The sequence below is a fragment of the Temnothorax americanus genome, unplaced genomic scaffold (assembly GCF_048541705.1).
Source record: "Temnothorax americanus isolate GAGA-0224 unplaced genomic scaffold, ASM4854170v1 Scaffold17, whole genome shotgun sequence".
In the NCBI taxonomy this organism is placed as follows: domain Eukaryota; kingdom Metazoa; phylum Arthropoda; class Insecta; order Hymenoptera; family Formicidae; genus Temnothorax; species Temnothorax americanus.
The window spans coordinates 3,667,687-3,687,153 of record NW_027509307.1 but is presented as its reverse complement, the minus strand read 5'-3'; the positions used below and the strand labels follow the sequence as shown (position 1 = coordinate 3,687,153).

Below are 19,467 nucleotides of genomic sequence, written 5' to 3'. Positions count from 1 at the left end.
ATAGCGAGAAAATAGCGAGAATATAGCAAAATGTTAGCGATTATTAGGAGGAGAATTTGAATTATTATTGTAAATATATTAAGAAACTTTTTTTAAAAAAAAGATAAGTACTATAACAGTGACTTACGACTAAGTTACAGAAGAAATGGCCGATCTGAGGGTAGACGTGCATCTCCTTCTTCTTGCGAAGAACGCTGAACATGCCGCCGATGTTACTATTATTCATCCTAGTGACTAGAACAGCATCCAATCGATCCAGATGTCTAGTAAAGTCCCAGAAGCATGCTTTCCTGGCAAAGCCGCCGTCGACGAGCATGTTGAAGCCGTTTATACCGAAAAGCGCGGCGTCACCTTGCCCACCGGGGAAGACGTATAAGGTCGGATGGCTAAATCTAATATTTCCAACGACGTCGGACGATTCCATGAGCTGGTCCAGTGTTTGCGGCACGAGGTACTGCCCGATGTAATTCGTAAAACTCGTGATGGCCGGTACGCCGGCTGTGAGAACGTCGTCGGGGTTCACTCTGACTCTACAAGATCTGCAGAGATGAAGGTCATAAAGTATCCGAGAAAAAAAATAGCTTCCGCTGTGCGACGCAAGTCAAAATTGTTCGTATAGAAAAAATGTACGAAAAGAGAGAGAGAGAGAGAGAGATATGCACCTGCAACAAACTTCCTTCGATAATCGACTTGTCGTCCAATCGCCGACACCCGCGCAATGTATATCTACGGTAACGCTATTCTCGTAGGCACGAAGGACTCTTTGCACCTCATGTTCACTGAACGCATCCAGAAAGTCTGCGAGACTGAAGGTTCCATCCTGAACAAGAGGAATTGATTTCTACCTCAAGATATTTCGCATTTCGCGCGACTATTAATTAACGTCACGTTTCACAGCTATTAATCGGTCAAATATATTCCGTCGAGGTGTAAGTACCTGCAGTATCCAGGAACCATTGCCACCGAATGTGTATCCAGCGTGTATGATGTGCCGATGTTTCGTGAAGCTCGCAAGGAGATTGCGAATACACTGTAACAATGTATTCGTCTGCGGGTGAATGAGAACTTCCGTTACGAGGTTCTCGGTGGCATATTGGATCAACCTTTCGCCTGAAAATTTCATTTCGTCACTCACTAATAAATTGCATGACATAAATGATTAATTATACGTAATGTAACGTAAAACAAAAATTAAATCGAAGCATGTTTGTGACAATAGTTACCGTTTCTGGCTTCCTCGCCTTCAGGGGCTTGCGCTACTAAGGCCAATAATTCCTTCTCGAGATCTACGTGACAACTGTCTTTATCCCATGATAGAAAACCTGCAACAATCCAAGAGAAAAACGTTGATTGCTGAGTACAGCTGAACTTTCGAACAGGATCTGCTTCATACATGTTAAGCAGATACCGATATCGGAAAACTTATGGAATGGAATTCTGCATATAAATCACTACTTTTCTTCAAGATCGGGTATAACTTTGGGTATTCCGACAACATGAACTTGGCCAAGTTTTTCCGAGCCTGGCCCTGATATTTTGAATGGAAAGTAGGTTGTTCTTGTTTTTATCATCGCTATATATATGCACGTTAAGCTAGAGAAGTTCGGCTCTCCGAAATCGCTCCAAGCAGATATCTATAATATATATCTCGAAAATAAACAACGGGGAAAGTACGTAATCTGAGGACTACGATTGTCATTCAACTCTAAAATTCTTCTAAAGAAGACTTTTTAAACGTTGCTCAAGAAAGATATGTTAAATATATTGCTTAAAGCCTCTTTAAATATTGCCCGAGTGTATATGACGTTTATAGGTGAATGAGGTAGTAGGTCATAACTGCGTATAAATGTGCAAGACTGCAGCGGTTTGGCTTCATAGAACAAGGGGTAGTTCAGCCACCGAGAGTGATGTAAGGTTAAGGTTAAGCGTTAAGCTATTAGAGGCTGTCAAAACCAGTTATAGGTTGATTGATGAGAAAAATAAATTATGGTATTGCATTATAAGAACAACACAATTTTCTTTGATGTTTGTCAACAAACATAAAGTGTATCTCCTGACGCGGATTTAAATAGATATAAGAAATAATATATGTTTATGTATCATTTTTGTGCTGATTTACAATTATAATTAGATGATTGTATGTTATGTGTGAAATTAAATGAAAGCCATTTGTATTAAAATCAATTAATTATTTCAGGCAGCTCAAAGAGAGAAATTTATATTATGAGACAAAATTATTAACACAATAACAGGTAAAGGTTGCACAAATTGTTTATTTATAATTTATCAACATAATTAAAATGCTAATAAATGCTTTGCTTAGAATTTTAAATTACTTTTTTAAATTATTATACGAATATGAAAGATCAATTACGAATTACATTACGCACAGTTAATGTAAGAGAAAAAAAAAGAAAGTGCATCTCAAAACTTAATTGAATAATTAGGATGAATGAATCAGCAGTCGCAGTTTGTCATGATGTCATGAGGGGTTGCTTGGGGCGGTCGTTTTATGACGTCACCAACACCGCACCCCGTCACGTGGTTCCTTACCAGCTGGCAATCGATCGTCGCACATCCTGTACCACCCTCTATTGCCAACTTTAACGCAGAGATACCCTACTTTTAACATTGTGCAAAAAATTTCCAACGCCCTCTCTCGACATCCCTTTCAGAGATCAATTTTAAAATAATAAAAAAATTAAACGGCAAAAAAAATTTAAAAATATGAAATAAAAGAAGTTATTCTTAATATAATTGTTATATCAGTATGCTTTATAAATAATATATATTGAATACGTTAAACATGTTTATTAAATTACAAGATATTAGTATAAAAGCGTCTATATATCTCTAGGATCAATTCTCCGCAATTTCTGTAAATTGATTATATCGCTCAATATTTCACGATTTAATCCAAGTGCGAGGCTTTTTTAAGACCTCCTTCCGCAGGCGGAAGTGCTGAAAAAATTCTACCCGGCATCTCGTATGGAATTAAAGGATTGATGATGCAGCACAATGGAACGTAACTTCGTTGCCAAGAGAGTTCGGACTCTCTCTCTCTCTCTCTCTCTCTCTCTCTCTCTCTCTCTCTCTCGCGTAATTCTATACCGGCGTGTACACAGACAAGTCTGGTTCGAGACGTTGCCTGGCAACGACGTGGTATCAATCAATGCCGAGGATAAAGAGGAGCCGGAGAAAATTAAGGAAAAAGAAGGAAAAAGGAGAAGAAACGAGCAAAAGGCGTTAGAGCCGGTGCGAATTCCGCGCGGCTTCCTCGCTGCCTCCAATTTTATCCCGCAATAAGTAAATACGTGTTGCATACTTTCCAGTAAACGTGGGCGCTATTATTAGCCGCTCGACTAACGAAATGTATATCACATTTTCGCGAAATTACGCTCGAAATATGCTCGAAATATGAATTATGCCAACATGGACAAATCGCCAAAACGAGAACTCGTGAATTGATTGATCAGTTACATTCCATTAAGCTTTCTGTGTGTTTCTGCTGCGTTACCGCTTTTAAGCAGTCAAATCTTCAATTGATTTAAGTAGCAGTAGATTAATGTTAAAAGAAAAAAAAATGGTTTACGCAATAAATGGAGAAAATTGCACGTCCATTATATTGAGTCTTATCTGACAGCGAAAAGTTACGTTGTCAGAGTGGAACCTATCGAGCATGCTCGACATGTCAAACTGATCGGAAGCCCCAAAGCTGGTACGAGAGAAGCCGTTTCTTAATGCTCACAGCTGGGTGGCGTTACTTAATTCTCTCTGACCCCCACGGGTTTTGACTGCAATGTCAGTACCAGGAACATCATGACAAAGCCCAAAAATTTACATAGGGCGAGTCTTCTCCTTCAGAAACGTTCAGTCGTATTTGAATCTACTTTATCATGTAAAACGCATCGAACAAGGCTCGAGAACAATTTTTTTTAAATACAGATTTCAATTCTACGAGCATGCAAAAATAATCTTCGCATTTATTATATAGGATAAATGAATCCATCAAAATTGCAATTTGAATTCATGATCGATAATTCGTATGGCGCAATTTTGTGAACTGTTATTGATCAATTGATATCCAAACGAATGTGGAAGTTGCAAATATAAATAAAATATAAAACACGTTTCAGATAAAAATTTAAATTTTAATCTAATGATCTGTCGATTAATATATTGATAAAGCAATACAGATAAGCCTCTTTTTATGTCTGTTTATTACCGGAATAAAGCTTCTAATTGGTATCAATGTGACATATTACAGCATTACCGCATTGGCTGGGCGGCGTTAACTTGTCGATGTTGATGACTACAACGTCTAGTCCTGAGAGTAATCATATTTAGTCAATTAACGGGATCAAAATACCATTAATTAAACCGTGCGGTTATCACGAGAATATAGCGTGAAACTATTGCTCGACGATTTGTTAAGTACTGATTTAAAAAAATAGAAACAACAACAGAAAGAGGAACAACTAATATTAAACTAATTAATTCTTGGGTACTCCAGAAATTCCTCTTTCAATTTCCCAGACTCGTTTCCGGCTACGTTCGTTCTTGTGGATCAATAATTTATTTTATTAGCAGCAACGCCGGAGATAAATCGGTCTGCAATTGCAGTCAAAGGCAGCTTGGCCGTTAATTAAAACAAATGTTTTAATTAAATTGCTCACGGGCTTTGCATCGCGAATTCTCGTTTGACGGGATGAATCATCGCGCCAATCGAAGAAACTGCGCGGAATCCGAAATTCGGAATCATAGTAAACCGTGCGTAAAAAAAAAAACACGAAAAAATTCGGCTGCAAATTTCGATAAATAGAGCGGAATAACGTTGCAACGTTAAAATATCTCGAACAGAATGATATCTGTCGGTGTCGAGTGGACGAAAAATGGCGCTAGATAATCCGTCAACGATTTATCTTGCAAATACTGAAGAGCGCGTTCGTTCTATCGAAAATCCCCCCGGCTTTAATCGCGAGAACAATATTTCGTCATCGCGTCACGAATACGTGATGGATACGTGTGAACGTGCATGTACGTACACGGCATTCACGTGGAACAGACCGCGGACGTCGACGTATCTAGCCTATTCGGCGGTTTCCTGCTTTGGAGCATGACGTTCTGACACGTCGCCTGTATCACACGCACAATGGAGATGTATCTAAATAGGCGATCGTCGTGTGTGAAAAGTGTAGGAGGACTATTCACGATCAACCGCGGTAGCACATATACGGAACGCGCGCGCCGCAATATATTACATTTACAAAAAGGGGAAAAAATCCAAGGCCAGCTTTATCCAACAAGGTTTCCTCTCCGTACGGATAATTCGCGATCGTCCTCCCTGACCTATAATATTTCTACGTCGAGCAATATTGTTTTTTTTTCCCTTTTCAAGCTGATGTCGGAAAAATAAAAATGTACGAACGTTATATTGTTAGGTGTAATTCGATGTAACCCGTCGCTCGAGAAATTACCATCATCCAGTTCTCGTCCCCATAATCTCGCGCGACACATAAAAGAAATATTTGACACTCGATGTCCCTATGGATTAGCAGCTTAAGCTAAGTATAGACAAAACTGCGCGGTTTCCTCGCGGAGTAGCTCCCTGCCTCGCGCATCCCTTAGAGCACTCGCATTTCTCCATTTGCACATTTGACTTTTCCCTTTTTTTTTTCTTCAGTCGACGACGGATGCTGGGAATGCTGGGTTTGTCCCGACTATGTTTAGAAATGTTTTCTCGTTGTCCTGCCTGTAACGCGCCTACGTGTCACGATATGCGTGTAGTAAGTACACGTGCGACATAAAGTATCGCTTTAGCAGCCGAGAAAAGAGATCATTACGCATATAACTATACGCATAATGTATATCGATCAATAGAACATTTTTTTGTTTTAAATTGTATCGTGAAAATCTAAGGTAAGGAACAGAAGTTACACGCTTTTGTGCGTTCAACTGTGCCATAATAATGTAATATCGAATATCCACTATAAATGTAAATATGTTCCAAAGTTCCAATATCTTGAAAATATCGGCTAAGCTGAAATATAAGCGGACGTAAAGCCTTTGTAATGTAAGAGGGTCAGAAAGATTTTAGGAAAATGTAGCTCTCGATTATAATCTCTCTTTCAGGAAGAAATGTCAAAGAGGAGATCGATGATGATCCGTTATATCGACTCGTATTTCAACATACGCGTTTCATTGTATAGATATTACGTGCACATAATTCCACAAACGAATAATTGCTTTGAAAAAAGAACAAAGATAAATAATACAATATTACCAATCTCTTTTCATCGCAATAATTTCATTTTTATGTACACGTATGTATAATGTAATATTTTTTTTATTTAATATGATAGAATAATGCGCGCGCGATACTTACAATTATATAATACGAGTCAATTTTATCGATTAGATAAATCTATGTGATTGCGCGTAAGTTCCGTGTACTATGAGGGTCTGAGGGTCTTTGATCGAGTGCGGAGTTTGACAAGCCGAAAGTAGATCCGGGAGGAGGAGGAGGAAGAGAAAGAAAAATAGTAGCGGATATTCAGAAATGCAGTGCACGACCTCGGCAGAGGAAGCATAGAGATCGACCTAGCTTACACACTCGTTGCTATTTATATTTCCAAGACAAGGGCGAAGACCTGGATCAAGGATTGAGAGTGGAAGTGACAGAGGCGATTTTTTTTCTCTGAAAGGTCGTCGTATATAAAAGAGAAGACGTAATGGAGACATCTTATCGAAAGAGATTACACTCGCTGAAAATTATGAAGTACCATAAACTTTTTAAATTGAAGATATCTTACTTTTTTTGTTACACTTTCTATTTTCTTTGTTTTATTCTGTCTTTTATTTTCTCGCGCATTATTGTAAAAAGCTGAAGTAAATAAATTCTATATATATTCTATTTTCTCGCGCATTATATTGTGAAATGTTAGGAATGTAAGTTACAATTATTTATGACACTTTTTGCGATATCCCGTGCATATATATTGCGCAGATGAAAAACAAAGCAGTCGGTAGAATTGAAATAACAAACGAGCTAAATGTAGCTGCAGGGATATGACGAGTGTGCGGGGAATCACTATATTCTCCATCTCTGCCAATATTTTACGCAATACCGCGCGCACGTGATACATGAAATATTTTAAAATATTTTTATTATCATACTTGATAACTCGGAGAAAAACATATTTGCATTCCGTTTGATCTTTTACATCACCGCAGTTTCACCTTTCGTAACTTATAAAACATTTTCTATCAAGCGCACCGGGCACAGAAGTAAATTTTAATTAACGGTGCGATCGAGCGGGAGAGAAAATATAACGAAAGACGCGAGAAATATCGAGATCATTTGCGTGTCAAGTGAAATGATAATAATATTTGCGCGAGGAAATGTCTTGTGGAACGCAAATACGAACACCTGGACAACTCGAAACGTATCCACAGCGCATTTAGTCAAATTATAGAGATCGAGCCATATTTGCGACGTGACACCGATTTATCTCGCGTTGCATTATTCAGCATCAGGGCAGGAATTGCCGTTCATCGGGATAAGCGATCGCGGTGCAAATGCGCCGGTATATATATATATATACGCCAATTGGACCGGCGCATAAACCAAACTGATAAAGCGCGTACTTTGCGTCGACGATTTAACGCGCGCGACGATTACACATCGCGCGTTGCCAGCACCGGCCGTCACGCTTCTTCGCCGATCTTCGCCGGTCGGCGCGCGGCGTGTCTTCGAAATTGAATGCGATGACTCACGGGCGGGGTCAAAGCACGTGGATTTTCATAATTGCGCCGAGCAGTTGGTGTGGCAAGTGGGCAAGCTCGCTCGTCTAGACACGTACAACGGGATATGTGTGTATCGCTATGCCTGAGAGAGAAGAAAAGAGAGAGAGCAAGAGAGAGGAATGAGGAATACCATCAGGGAGAGACTCGCCCACCGTTTGGATTATGCGTCTCTCATTGCGGAACTCGCCCGCGAATGCCACTCCGTTTCCTCTCCTTTCGCAGCCTCTACCTTTCAAATATAGGTACCTACTTAGCGGCCGACTCGAGAGACGCCGCGCACGAAAAATTCCGGCGGGATGATTAATGAAGGAAGCGGAAGAGAGTCGAGGCGCGTTGGCGTTGGCGTTTTCTTGCAGCGAATGTGACGGAGAATCGCGCGGAGAGATCGTGTGCATTTATTACGGCCGATATAGGAACGGCCGGAAACGCGTCTGTGCGGAGCGCGAACGCGACAACGCAGCATCATTCCGCGAATAGAACCTCCCCTCGGTCGTTTTCCACGTGAGTTTTAGGACAATGACGGGATTTTTTTTACGACGTTGTCGTTCCCTCGAGGAGCGTTAAGTCCGACATCATCAGGTCCAGATAAGAATTTTTACGTTGGAAACATTCTCACGAGACGTCGCATCGAATCCATTGAATTTATCGGAGTCTGAACGGATGCAGGCAACCGTAACGGAGATGTCTTGGTGCGAAGTACAAACGTACTCCCCCGCCGCGGCATCGCCTTCAGATATTTGCTCGCTGATGTATATTATGCCGAGTTCATTTCGCGCGAAGTCAACGCTGTCGGGGAGCTATCAGGGTAGAGGCGACGGGGGCGGAGAGATGAATGTGCGATGAACCGTGATTCCCAGGTAACGTGACCCGTTTGTAGTTCAAGCGTGTCTGAATTGCTTTGGCTTCACGAGGCCTGCACTTGTCTGCGCTTGTTGGGACACAACAACGTGCGGATCGCTCGTGTACGCACGTATACGCACTGTTGCTCGCGATTGAACTTTACAGCCCCGCCGCGCAATCAAGGACTAGAGCTCTAGAAATTTCGCTGTGTTCAATATTTTGTACGAAAATAATTGAATAATTGAATAATATGTAAATATAAAGAGAATATTTTAATAGCTGCTGTTTGTCGATACGAATAATCATTGTTAAAGTTTTCGGATAATCAAATTGGAGTCTGAATTCTACCTTTCTGTAGCAGAATTAGGAGCATGTTCAGGACCGCTCGTGTGTTATAGTTCTGAAACGTCCAAATATATCTGGAGAAATATAGATATCGAAGTTTGTATGCGCTCTTGTAATTTGTGAATTTCAAGGAGAGTCATCAGGCAAATGAAAGTTTTAGAGATAGATTAATATAATAATAATAAATCGTCATCAAAGAAGATTTATTTATTTGAAATCATTATTTGATAGATAATTAAGAAAAAATGTAATTATTCTTGGTAAAATAATTCGGTATGAAAGTATAGTATCGAAAGAGTAAAGAAAGCAGAAAAAGAGAAGTTAGATAAAAATCTAAATTTAAGAAAATGTCATTCCAATGTAGAAATAAATTTCTATATTTGATTAATCGCGGGACATTAGGCGGTATCGCGATTGAAAATTATCGTGCGCGATTACAATTAAGAGATCGTAAATCAATCGTGAGCGTTTCCCTGTTATCTTTCCGGCACTTATTGACACCGGCACGTACGCGTATTAGTCTCACCTCTATTAAGCTGGACCCCCCACCAGCGCAAATCAAGTTCGCACTAGGTCAAAAATTTAGTGCTATTTAGGTGCTAATTAAGTGCCCTAGTCCGAATTTTGGTGCTCGAACCGTTTAGCAGGAAATCGCGTAAAAAATGGGGGGGTCCAGCTTGCCATAAAGCTGGACCCCCCCATATCAGAAAATGGTCCTACAGAGAAGATAAGTACACTATAATTTAGTGCTAATTAAGTGCTAATTAAGTGCTCTAAAAAAACGATAAAATGTTGACAGATTATAACATTTATTTAAATATACCATTATATATTGAACACAGAACCGTCGCGGTCGACACTAACACTTAAAAAGATTGCTGCATGAATATATTCGTTACTAAAATGATCGAAAACATATATTTCCCAAATCTGAGTTCATTGCTAACAGTAAAACAATTACAATAATTAACTTAGACCAGCCGTTGGCGCTGAGCACTAAGTTCCGTCATCTGATCGTCTACGAATTAGTTGCTCGCATGATTATAGTATTAAAATAATTCTCAGACATTGTACTTTAAAAGAATATCACGATTCGAATTTAGTGTTAGCAGCTTAGTGTTGAAATTAATTAATTAATCAATACAGCGCGCGCTTCGCGGATAAACTAATTAATTTCAACGCTATACAGCCAGCACTAAATTCAAATCGTGATATTTTCTTAAAGTACAATGTCTCAGGATTATTTTAAGACCATAATCACGCGAGCACCTAATTCTTTGACGATTCTGTAAGGAACTTTAGAGCGCTGCGCGCGCGCTCCATGGATAAATTAATTAATTTCAACGCTATACAGCTAGCACTAAATTCGAATTGTAATATTTTCTTAAAGTACAATATCTCAGGATTATTTTGGGACCAAAAACACGCGAGCACCTAATTCCTTGACGATTCTGTAACGAGTTATAGGGCGCTCCGCGCGCGCTCCATGAGTTAACTAATTGATTTCAACCTTTTGCAGCTAGCACTAAATTCGAATTGTAATATTTTCTTAAAGTACAATGTCTTAGGATTATTTTGGGACCAAAAACACGCGAGCACCTAATTCCTTGACGATTCTGTAAGGAACTTTAGAGCGCTGCGCGCGCGCTCCATGGATAAATTAATTAATTTCAACGCTATACAGCTAGCACTAAATTCGAATTGTAATATTTTCTTAAAGTACAATGTCTTAGGATTATTTTGGGACCAAAAACACGCGAGCACCTAATTCTTTGACGATGCAGTAACGAATTGAAGAGTGCTGCGCGCGCGCTCCGTGAGTTAATTAATTGATTTCAACTCTTTGCAGCTAGCACTAAATTCGAATCGTGGTATTTTCTTAAAGTACAATGTCTCAGGATTATTTTAAGACCATAATCACGCGAGCACCTAATTCTTTGACGATTCTGTAAGGAACTTTAGAGCGCAGCGCGCGCGCTCCATGGATAAATTAATTAATTTCAACGCTATACAGCTAGCACTAAATTCGAATTGTAATATTTTCTTAAAGTACAATATCTCAGGATTATTTTAAGACCATAATCACGCGAGCACCTAATTCTTTGACGATTCTGTAACGAATTATATAGCGCAGCGCGCGCGCTCCATGGATAAATTAATTAATTTCAACGCTATACAGCTAGCACTAAATTCGAATTGTAATATTTTCTTAAAGTACAATGTCTTAGGATTATTTTGGGACCAAAAACACGCGAGCACCTAATTCCTTGACGATGCAGTAACGAATTGAAGAGTGCTGCGCGCGCGCTCCATGAGTGAATTAATTGATTTCAACTTTTTGCAGCTAGCACTAAATTTGAATCGTGATATTTTCTTAAACTACAATGTCTCAGGATTATTTTGGGACCAAAAACACGCGAGCACCTAATTCTTTGACGATTCTGTAACAAACTTTAGAGCGCGGCGTGCACGCTTTGCGGATAAACTAATTAATTTCTACGCTATGCATCGTCAAAGAATTAGGTGCTCGCGTGATTATGGTCTTGAAAAAATCCTGAGACATTGTACTTTAAGAAAATACCACGATTCGAATTTAGTGCTAGCTGTATAGCGTTGAAATTAATTAATTTATCCATGGAGCGCGCGCGCAGCACTCTTCAATTCGTTACAGAATCGTCAAGGAATTAGGTGCTCGCGTGTTTTTGGTCCCAAAATAATCCTAAGACATTGTACTTTAAGAAAATATTACAATTCGAATTTAGTGCTAGCTGTATAGCGTTGAAATTAATTAATTTATCCATGGAGCGCGCGCGCCGCGCTCTATAATCCGTTACAGAATCGTCAAAGAATTAGGTGCTCGCGTGATTATGGTCTTAAAATAATCCTGAGACATTGTACTTTAAGAAAATATCACGATTCGAATTTAGTGCTAGCTGCAAAAGGTTGAAATCAATTAATTAACTCATGGAGCGCGCGCGCAGCACTCTTCAATTCGTTACAGAATCGTCAAGGAATTAGGTGCTCGCGTGTTTTTGGTCCCAAAATAATCCTAAGACATTGTACTTTAAGAAAATATTACAATTCGAATTTAGTGCTAGCTGTATAGCGTTGAAATTAATTAATTTATCCATGGAGCGCGCGCGCTGCGCTCTATAATCCGTTACAGAATCGTCAAGGAATTAGGTGCTCGCGTGTTTTTGGTCCCAAAATAATCCTAAGACATTGTACTTTAAGAAAATATTACAATTCGAATTTAGTGCTAGCTGCAAAGGGTTGAAATCAATTAATTAACTCATGGAGCGCGCACGCAGCGCTCTAAAGTTCCTTACAGAATCGTCAAAGAATTAGGTGCTCGCGTGATTATGGTCTTAAAATAATCCTGAGATATTGTACTTTAAGAAAATATTACAATTCGAATTTAGTGCTAGCTGCAAAGGGTTGAAATCAATTAATTAACTCATGGAGCGCGCACGCAGCGCTCTAAAGTTCCTTACAGAATCGTCAAAGAATTAGGTGCTCGCGTGATTATGGTCTTAAAATAATCCTGAGACATTGTACTTTAAGAAAATATTACAATTCGAATTTAGTGCTAGCTGTATAGCGTTGAAATTAATTAATTTATCCATGGAGCGCGCGCGCAGCGCTCTATAATTCGTTACAGAATCGTCAAGGAATTAGGTGCTCGCGTGTTTTTGGTCCCAAAATAATCCTAAGACATTGTACTTTAAGAAAATATTACAATTCGAATTTAGTGCTAGCTGCAAAAGGTTGAAATCAATTAGTTAACTCATGGAGCGCGCGCGGAGCGCCCTATAACTCGTTACAGAATCGTCAAGGAATTAGGTGCTCGCGTGTTTTTGGTCCCAAAATAATCCTGAGATATTGTACTTTAAGAAAATATTACAATTCGAATTTAGTGCTAGCTGTATAGCGTTGAAATTAATTAATTTATCCATGGAACGCGCGCGCAGCGCTCTAAAGTTCCTTACAGAATCGTCAAAGAATTAGGTGCTCGCGTGATTATGGTCTTAAAATAATCCTGAGACATTGTACTTTAAGAAAATATCACGATTCGAATTTAGTGCTAGCTGCAAAAGGTTGAAATCAATTAATTAACTCATGGAGCGCGCGCGCAGCACTCTTCAATTCGTTACAGAATCGTCAAGGAATTAGGTGCTCGCGTGTTTTTGGTCCCAAAATAATCCTAAGACATTGTACTTTAAGAAAATATTACAATTCGAATTTAGTGCTAGCTGCAAAAGGTTGAAATCAATTAGTTAACTCATGGAGCGCGCGCGGAGCGCCCTATAACTCGTTACAGAATCGTCAAGGAATTAGGTGCTCGCGTGTTTTTGGTCCCAAAATAATCCTGAGATATTGTACTTTAAGAAAATATTACAATTCGAATTTAGTGCTAGCTGTATAGCGTTGAAATTAATTAATTTATCCATGGAACGCGCGCGCAGCGCTCTAAAGTTCCTTACAGAATCGTCAAAAAATTAGGTGCTCGCGTGATTATGGTCTTAAAATAATCCTGAGACATTGTACTTTAAGAAAATATCACGATTCGAATTTAGTGCTAGCTGCAAAGGGTTGAAATCAATTAATTCACTCATGGAGCGCGCGCGCAGCACTCTTCAATTCGTTACAGAATCGTCAAGGAATTAGGTGCTCGCGTGTTTTTGGTCCCAAAATAATCCTAAGACATTGTACTTTAAGAAAATATTACAATTCGAATTTAGTGCTAGCTGTATAGCGTTGAAATTAATTAATTAACTCATGGAGCGCGCGCGCAGCGCTCTAAAGTTCCTTACAGAATCGTCAAAAAATTAGGTGCTCGCGTGATTATAGTCCTAAAATAATCCTAAGACATTGTACTTTAAGAAAATATTACAATTCGAATTTAGTGCTAGCTGCAAAGGGTTGAAATCAATTAATTAACTCATGGAGCGCGCACGCAGCGCTCTAAAGTTCCTTACAGAATCGTCAAAGAATTAGGTGCTCGCGTGATTATGGTCTTAAAATAATCCTGAGACATTGTACTTTAAGAAAATATTACAATTCGAATTTAGTGCTAGCTGTATAGCGTTGAAATTAATTAATTTATCCATAGAGCGCGCGCGCAGCGCTCTAAAGTTCCTTACAGAATCGTCAAAGAATTAGGTGCTCGCGTGATTATGGTCTTAAAATAATCCTGAGACATTGTACTTTAAGAAAATATCACGATTTGAATTTAGTGCTGGCTGTATAGCGTTGAAATTAATTAGTTTATCCGCGAAACGCGCGCTGTATTGATTAATTAATTAATTTCAACACTAAGCTGCTAACACTAAATTCGAATCGTGATATTCTTTTAAAGTACAATGTCTGAGAATTATTTTAATACTATAATCATGCGAGCAACTAATTCGTAGACGATCAGATGACGGAACTTAGTGCTCAGCGCCAACGGCTGGTCTAAGTTAATTATTGTAATTGTTTTACTGTTAGCAATGAACTCAGATTTGGGAAATATATGTTTTCGATCATTTTAGTAACGAATATATTCATGCAGCAATCTTTTTAAGTGTTAGTGTCGACCGCGACGGTTCTGTGTTCAATATATAATGGTATATTTAAATAAATGTTATAATCTGTCAACATTTTATCGTTTTTTTAGAGCACTTAATTAGCACTTAATTAGCACTAAATTATAGTGTACTTATCTTCTCTGTAGGACCATTTTCTGATATGGGGGGGTCCAGCTTTATGGCAAGCTGGACCCCCCCATTTTTTACGCGATTTCCTGCTAAACGGTTCGAGCACCAAAATTCGGACTAGGGCACTTAATTAGCACCTAAATAGCACTAAATTTTTGACCTAGTGCGAACTTGATTTGCGCTGGTGGGGGGTCCAGCTTAATAGAGGTATTAGTCTCGGGGTCAGGTTCAAGAACGAGGCTAGTCGGGAGAGGCGAAGACTCGCGGCTGACTCGTGGAGCGCGATAGTGAGAGGAGCGAACCGGCGTGGCGAGAATGCCACGATAAAATTAGACACACTATATTCAGTTACATGCACGCACGCACGCCGAAAGTGTAAAACGGTCGTTGTCGGCCAAATGCGCCTCGCTCTCTTATCTCGCGAAATAATGACCGGGTGCTCCCCGTACGACGCCGCGAAATAAAAATCGAAAAACGTGAATCCCTGGAGGGCGAGAGCTAAGCTTGAAACAGATGGGATAACAAAATTTAATTTCGCTCTCGAGTCGGCTGCGTGCGTTTTAACGAACGCTGCAGAGGTTTAATTTATACAACGCATAATATTCCTTTAATTTGTAATTTCGAATTTTGTTGCAATTTATGAATGTGTAGGTGTAACACAGAGGTGGAGAATTTAACGTGATAATTTTGTCTGGGCGCATTAGATTATATTACACGACAGTTTTCCGACATGCATCTCCTGTCTGGCTTCTCCGCCGTAAACGTTAATTAACGCGGTCATGTATTAGGGTCGCGGATAATTATCATTGTACAAGCCACTTCGTAAATTATGCGGCCGTGATGCAGTCGGGCTCTCAATTCTTCGAGCAGCTGGGTAGGTGGAAAACCTCGTTTGTGTTTTCGCTTTACGAGTAGTGCGGCGTATACCGTTAAATACCAGTCCTTCCATACCCTTAACACATTTACCGCGTATCATAAAGTTCGGGAAATTTCATGCCTGGTTAATTTACATTGACGTAATATCTACGAGAAACTTGGCCTCTTATATACGTTTCTCCCGACAAACTTGGATAAAATTAATCTTGAAACATAATATACATAGCTAATTAATCAATCTTGAGAGTCAATTTGATTCTCGTAACGTCGCATCATGCATCGCTAATCGCGATTTGATTGGAAAACTCAGACGAAGTTTGTGATAATAATTGATTTTTGATAAAAGTTCGCGTATATAGAAGAAAAGATACCAAACTCTCTCAAAATTCACCCGAAAAACTTTAATCGCGACAAATATTTCGCGCGATTTATTTTCTTGACGTATACAAATACTACAAATCAGAAATTATTAACGATTAATTGTTTCAATCTATACAGGAAATATCTCCTTCAACAACGCTCGAGTTCAAGTATCGCGCGTCACGTTTTAAGCTTTCGATTTAAATGTAATTTCAATTCTTCGAAACCGATAATGCTGGATAATATGCGAATCATTCAATCGAGCATAACGAGAAGCCGCATTATAGGCATCGCGTATCGAAAATTCATTTGTAACGCAATGGAACGTTCAGCGAATACTCGTTTCGTGATATTTTAAATTAAATGATTCGAATAAAGCCGGTTGGGAGTGGGGTTGGGGGGGGAGGGGGAGTTGTTTTCACCCGGCGCGGCGCGTACAAGGCCGCGTCCGTATTGTTTGTCGCGCGGCGAGCATCGAAGCGGTAGTAGCGCGAGTCGCTCTGTGCGTTACTCCCAAATTCCTCTCTTCTCAAGACGTTTCTTTAGAATAATTAGCAATTATTATCAACGAGATCGATCGATCGATCCCACGATTCGTATCAAGACGATCTGATTATCTGTCGAAAGATACTGTGCGCGATTTGATCGTAAAATGCAATAAATATCCGGACGCCGCGTAGAAAAGGAGATAATAAATTATTGTTTCATTTGGCGCATTTATCTCTCTGACGTTTCGAATACGCGCTCTGAATTTTTCCCACTGTTGAATTTTAAGCGCGGAGCAATGCGCGGAATTTCGCGCCGGGTCGGGAAATTCGCGTGATGAAAAGCCGTGATATATCAATCGTATATAAAATAATTCGAATATCGCATGAGATTTGCGCGTGTTTGAAATACACGGCGGCGCGACATTAAATTTCAATTAGCCGCGAACTTCGCGCGTTACCGGAGCGAAGTTGCCGTACTTGAATCTCCCGATCACTGGTCAACCGTCGCGAGCGGCGAGCGACTCGCGACGCGGCTTTAATCGGTGAGCGACACTCGCGATTAACTTCGTACCGCGATATTCGTCCACCGTGCGTAACGGAATTCGCCAGTGGCACGTCGGCAGCCCGCTGCCCGAACGCGTAAGCGACGGCCGTCGAATCGCTCGGATCTCATCGCGGGTAGTATCATCTTCGGTCTTACACTGACGTGTTTATTCATGTACGCCCACGATATACGGTGGCGCGATCGCTCCGAAACGCGAGCGTGTCTCATCTCTTATCCGGAGTCGCGGAAAGCGGACAAAAGATACAGGTTAGAATGGGAGTGACGCCGCGGCGGGCGGCGCCGCGCCGCCGGGCGCGTGAAGTTGGCCGCGCGACGCCCTTCTTCTTCCCGTCGGGGCATCTGAGTTTCGGCCATTATTGATACGCGTTTCCGCGTTGTTCTCTCGTCTCGATATACTTTATGAAGTGAGCGTCGCGAACGATTAAAGTCGGGAGCGTCGTGCAAAGTGCCGTATTCGGGCGACTATCGCATTCAGTTAATTAGTGCGCGCGCGATTTTAACTGCTCGTTTGTCGCGAGTGTGCGTTGTGCCGAGTGCCACGAGGAAACGACGGGGATGGAGTTGATGGAGCGGGAGAGGAGGAGGAGGCCTGGGAGGTATCGGGCGACGGCGGAGCAACCACAGGGTGAGCATCTTATCATCTATTTATTTGTTGCGCTGTGAATTTAGATTTGAATTATTTGTAGAAATAGTCAGAGATTCTTGTATATATCTATGAAATGAGAACGCTATGCTTGAGAGAGAAAATCGCAAAAATTATACAACCATTTTAGTGAACATTTTATTATTTTATATTACTTATATCAAGACAAATAACAATTTAGACGCGTTCGATAATTATTTTACAACGTATTAATTATTTTCGCGCGACGCTATACTATATGTATAATTCAAATATATCTCTCTATTTTCCAGATCGACGTTTGCGACGATTACAACAACTCCGCTGCTGCGCGTCGTACCGGTGAGTCGAATTATCTTTCATTTAAATTGGGAACGATATTTATGTGCGATATATAATTTACAATATTTGCCGAATCTCCGGCCGACTTGCCGATATACCGGCATCGTGCGACTCCAAACTTTCTCGCTGTTCCCCACGCGCGCGCGTCCCCTCGATCATTCATGTCGACAACTATGCCTGTGCTTATCTCGCGTATATAATACATATGTGCGCGCGTACGCATATGAATACATATATCTATTACCGTGTCGGGGAACACATATAAAACGTTCATATAAAGTACGCCGATCCGATCCGGCGCATACTGCCGCTCGAGCTTATACGCGTGTGCGTTCACACACGCACGTACTGCTTTCGCACTTCTCTCCTATACCACGCAGACATCTCCTCTATCGCGCCATTGCGTTCCGCGTATTTTCTCTGGGCCGCGTTTAATAAAAACGCAAAACGCATGGCACCTTTGCGACGCGCGGGGATATCGATTCGGGCATTTCGACACTTGGATATTTCGCGCGCCCGCTCGCTCTCGTAATGAGAGCGAGAGCAAACCGTCCGGCGCTTACTCCGGAAAACTCTCCGATTTATCCGCGCGAATATCTATGTCACTTATCCGCACGTACATACACACCACGCTCGCGATCGATGGGACAGCGCAAAGTGCGCGCTAACCCTTTCGCTATCCCGAGCGTGCAACATGTTTAACCGTCTAGAATCGAGAGAGAAAGAGAGACACGATGATCGATCAAGATTTTCCTCGACGCGACGGTTCGCGATGTAATATTTCACGTTAACTTACGTGGAAGTCAACGTCGCGACCAATTTTTGTCACTCGGTATTTAATTAATTATCCTACACAAATTACAAGCGTAAAACGCGCGAGAGTTCCTCGGAGAGTTCGTTTTCTCGAGTCTTTGACAAAACATCTGCAAACTTTTAGCGCCATTATGTGTTAATTCCACGATGTAATATTTCTCCAACATTATTATTCGCGCAAACAGAGATAGAAACGAGCTACGTACAATGATATCGTGTGAAATTAAGTGTCTTGTACGTGTTTGAATAATTTTGCCGTCGCGAGAGACGAAGTAGAAACGGGCGTGTCCGACGAGACGATTCCTGCCTCGGTTTCGCTGCTTATTTACAAATGAGCGCGAGAGAGAGAGAGAGAGAGAGAGAGAGAGAGAGAGAGAGAGAGAGAGAGAGAGAGAGAGAGAGAATGAGAGAGGAAGCAGAAGGGCATCGTCGAGGTGATGCAAAAGTGAGCTGTTAGTCGAGCTCGAAATAAACGCATGAATAAATTCGCGTCTCGCCTTCTTTCCGCTTGACCAAATCTACTCGATGTGCTCATGAGTCAAACAGGACTTGCCGGCCGCCGGCTGGCTAGTCAGCACGTTTGCACATTGTGCTCGCGGCATAACAAGCGTCTCGCACACGCGAATAAACAAACAAACAAACAAACGTGCGGACGAGAGAGGGGGAGGGGGAGAAAACGTAGCCGCCGGTGCACACCGTGCACACGCGGAA

General features: G+C 40.8%; 2 protein-coding genes across 3 annotated transcripts in view; one reads left to right on the top strand and one right to left on the bottom strand.

Annotated features, from left to right (window-relative positions):
- LOC143895797 (uncharacterized) overlaps positions 1 to 19,467 on the bottom strand; it is a 50,947-nt gene that overhangs the window by 17,150 nt on the left and 14,330 nt on the right. For both annotated transcript variants that reach the window (XM_077403146.1, XM_077403147.1), the window contains 4 exons: positions 1,224 to 1,322; positions 938 to 1,110; positions 663 to 820; positions 128 to 539 (listed from right to left, as the gene is read on the bottom strand). In XM_077403146.1, coding sequence (XP_077259272.1) covers positions 128 to 539; positions 663 to 820; positions 938 to 1,110; positions 1,224 to 1,322 — 842 coding nt within the window. The remainder of the gene's footprint in view (positions 1 to 127; positions 540 to 662; positions 821 to 937; positions 1,111 to 1,223; positions 1,323 to 19,467) is intronic.
- The window catches only part of LOC143895801 (atrial natriuretic peptide receptor 1), a 72,553-nt gene continuing 69,475 nt past the window's right edge, over positions 16,390 to 19,467 (top strand). Inside the window, exons 1-2 of the mRNA XM_077403154.1 lie at positions 16,390 to 17,604; positions 17,895 to 17,943. Coding sequence (XP_077259280.1) covers positions 17,535 to 17,604; positions 17,895 to 17,943 — 119 coding nt within the window. The 5' untranslated portion in view covers positions 16,390 to 17,534. The remainder of the gene's footprint in view (positions 17,605 to 17,894; positions 17,944 to 19,467) is intronic.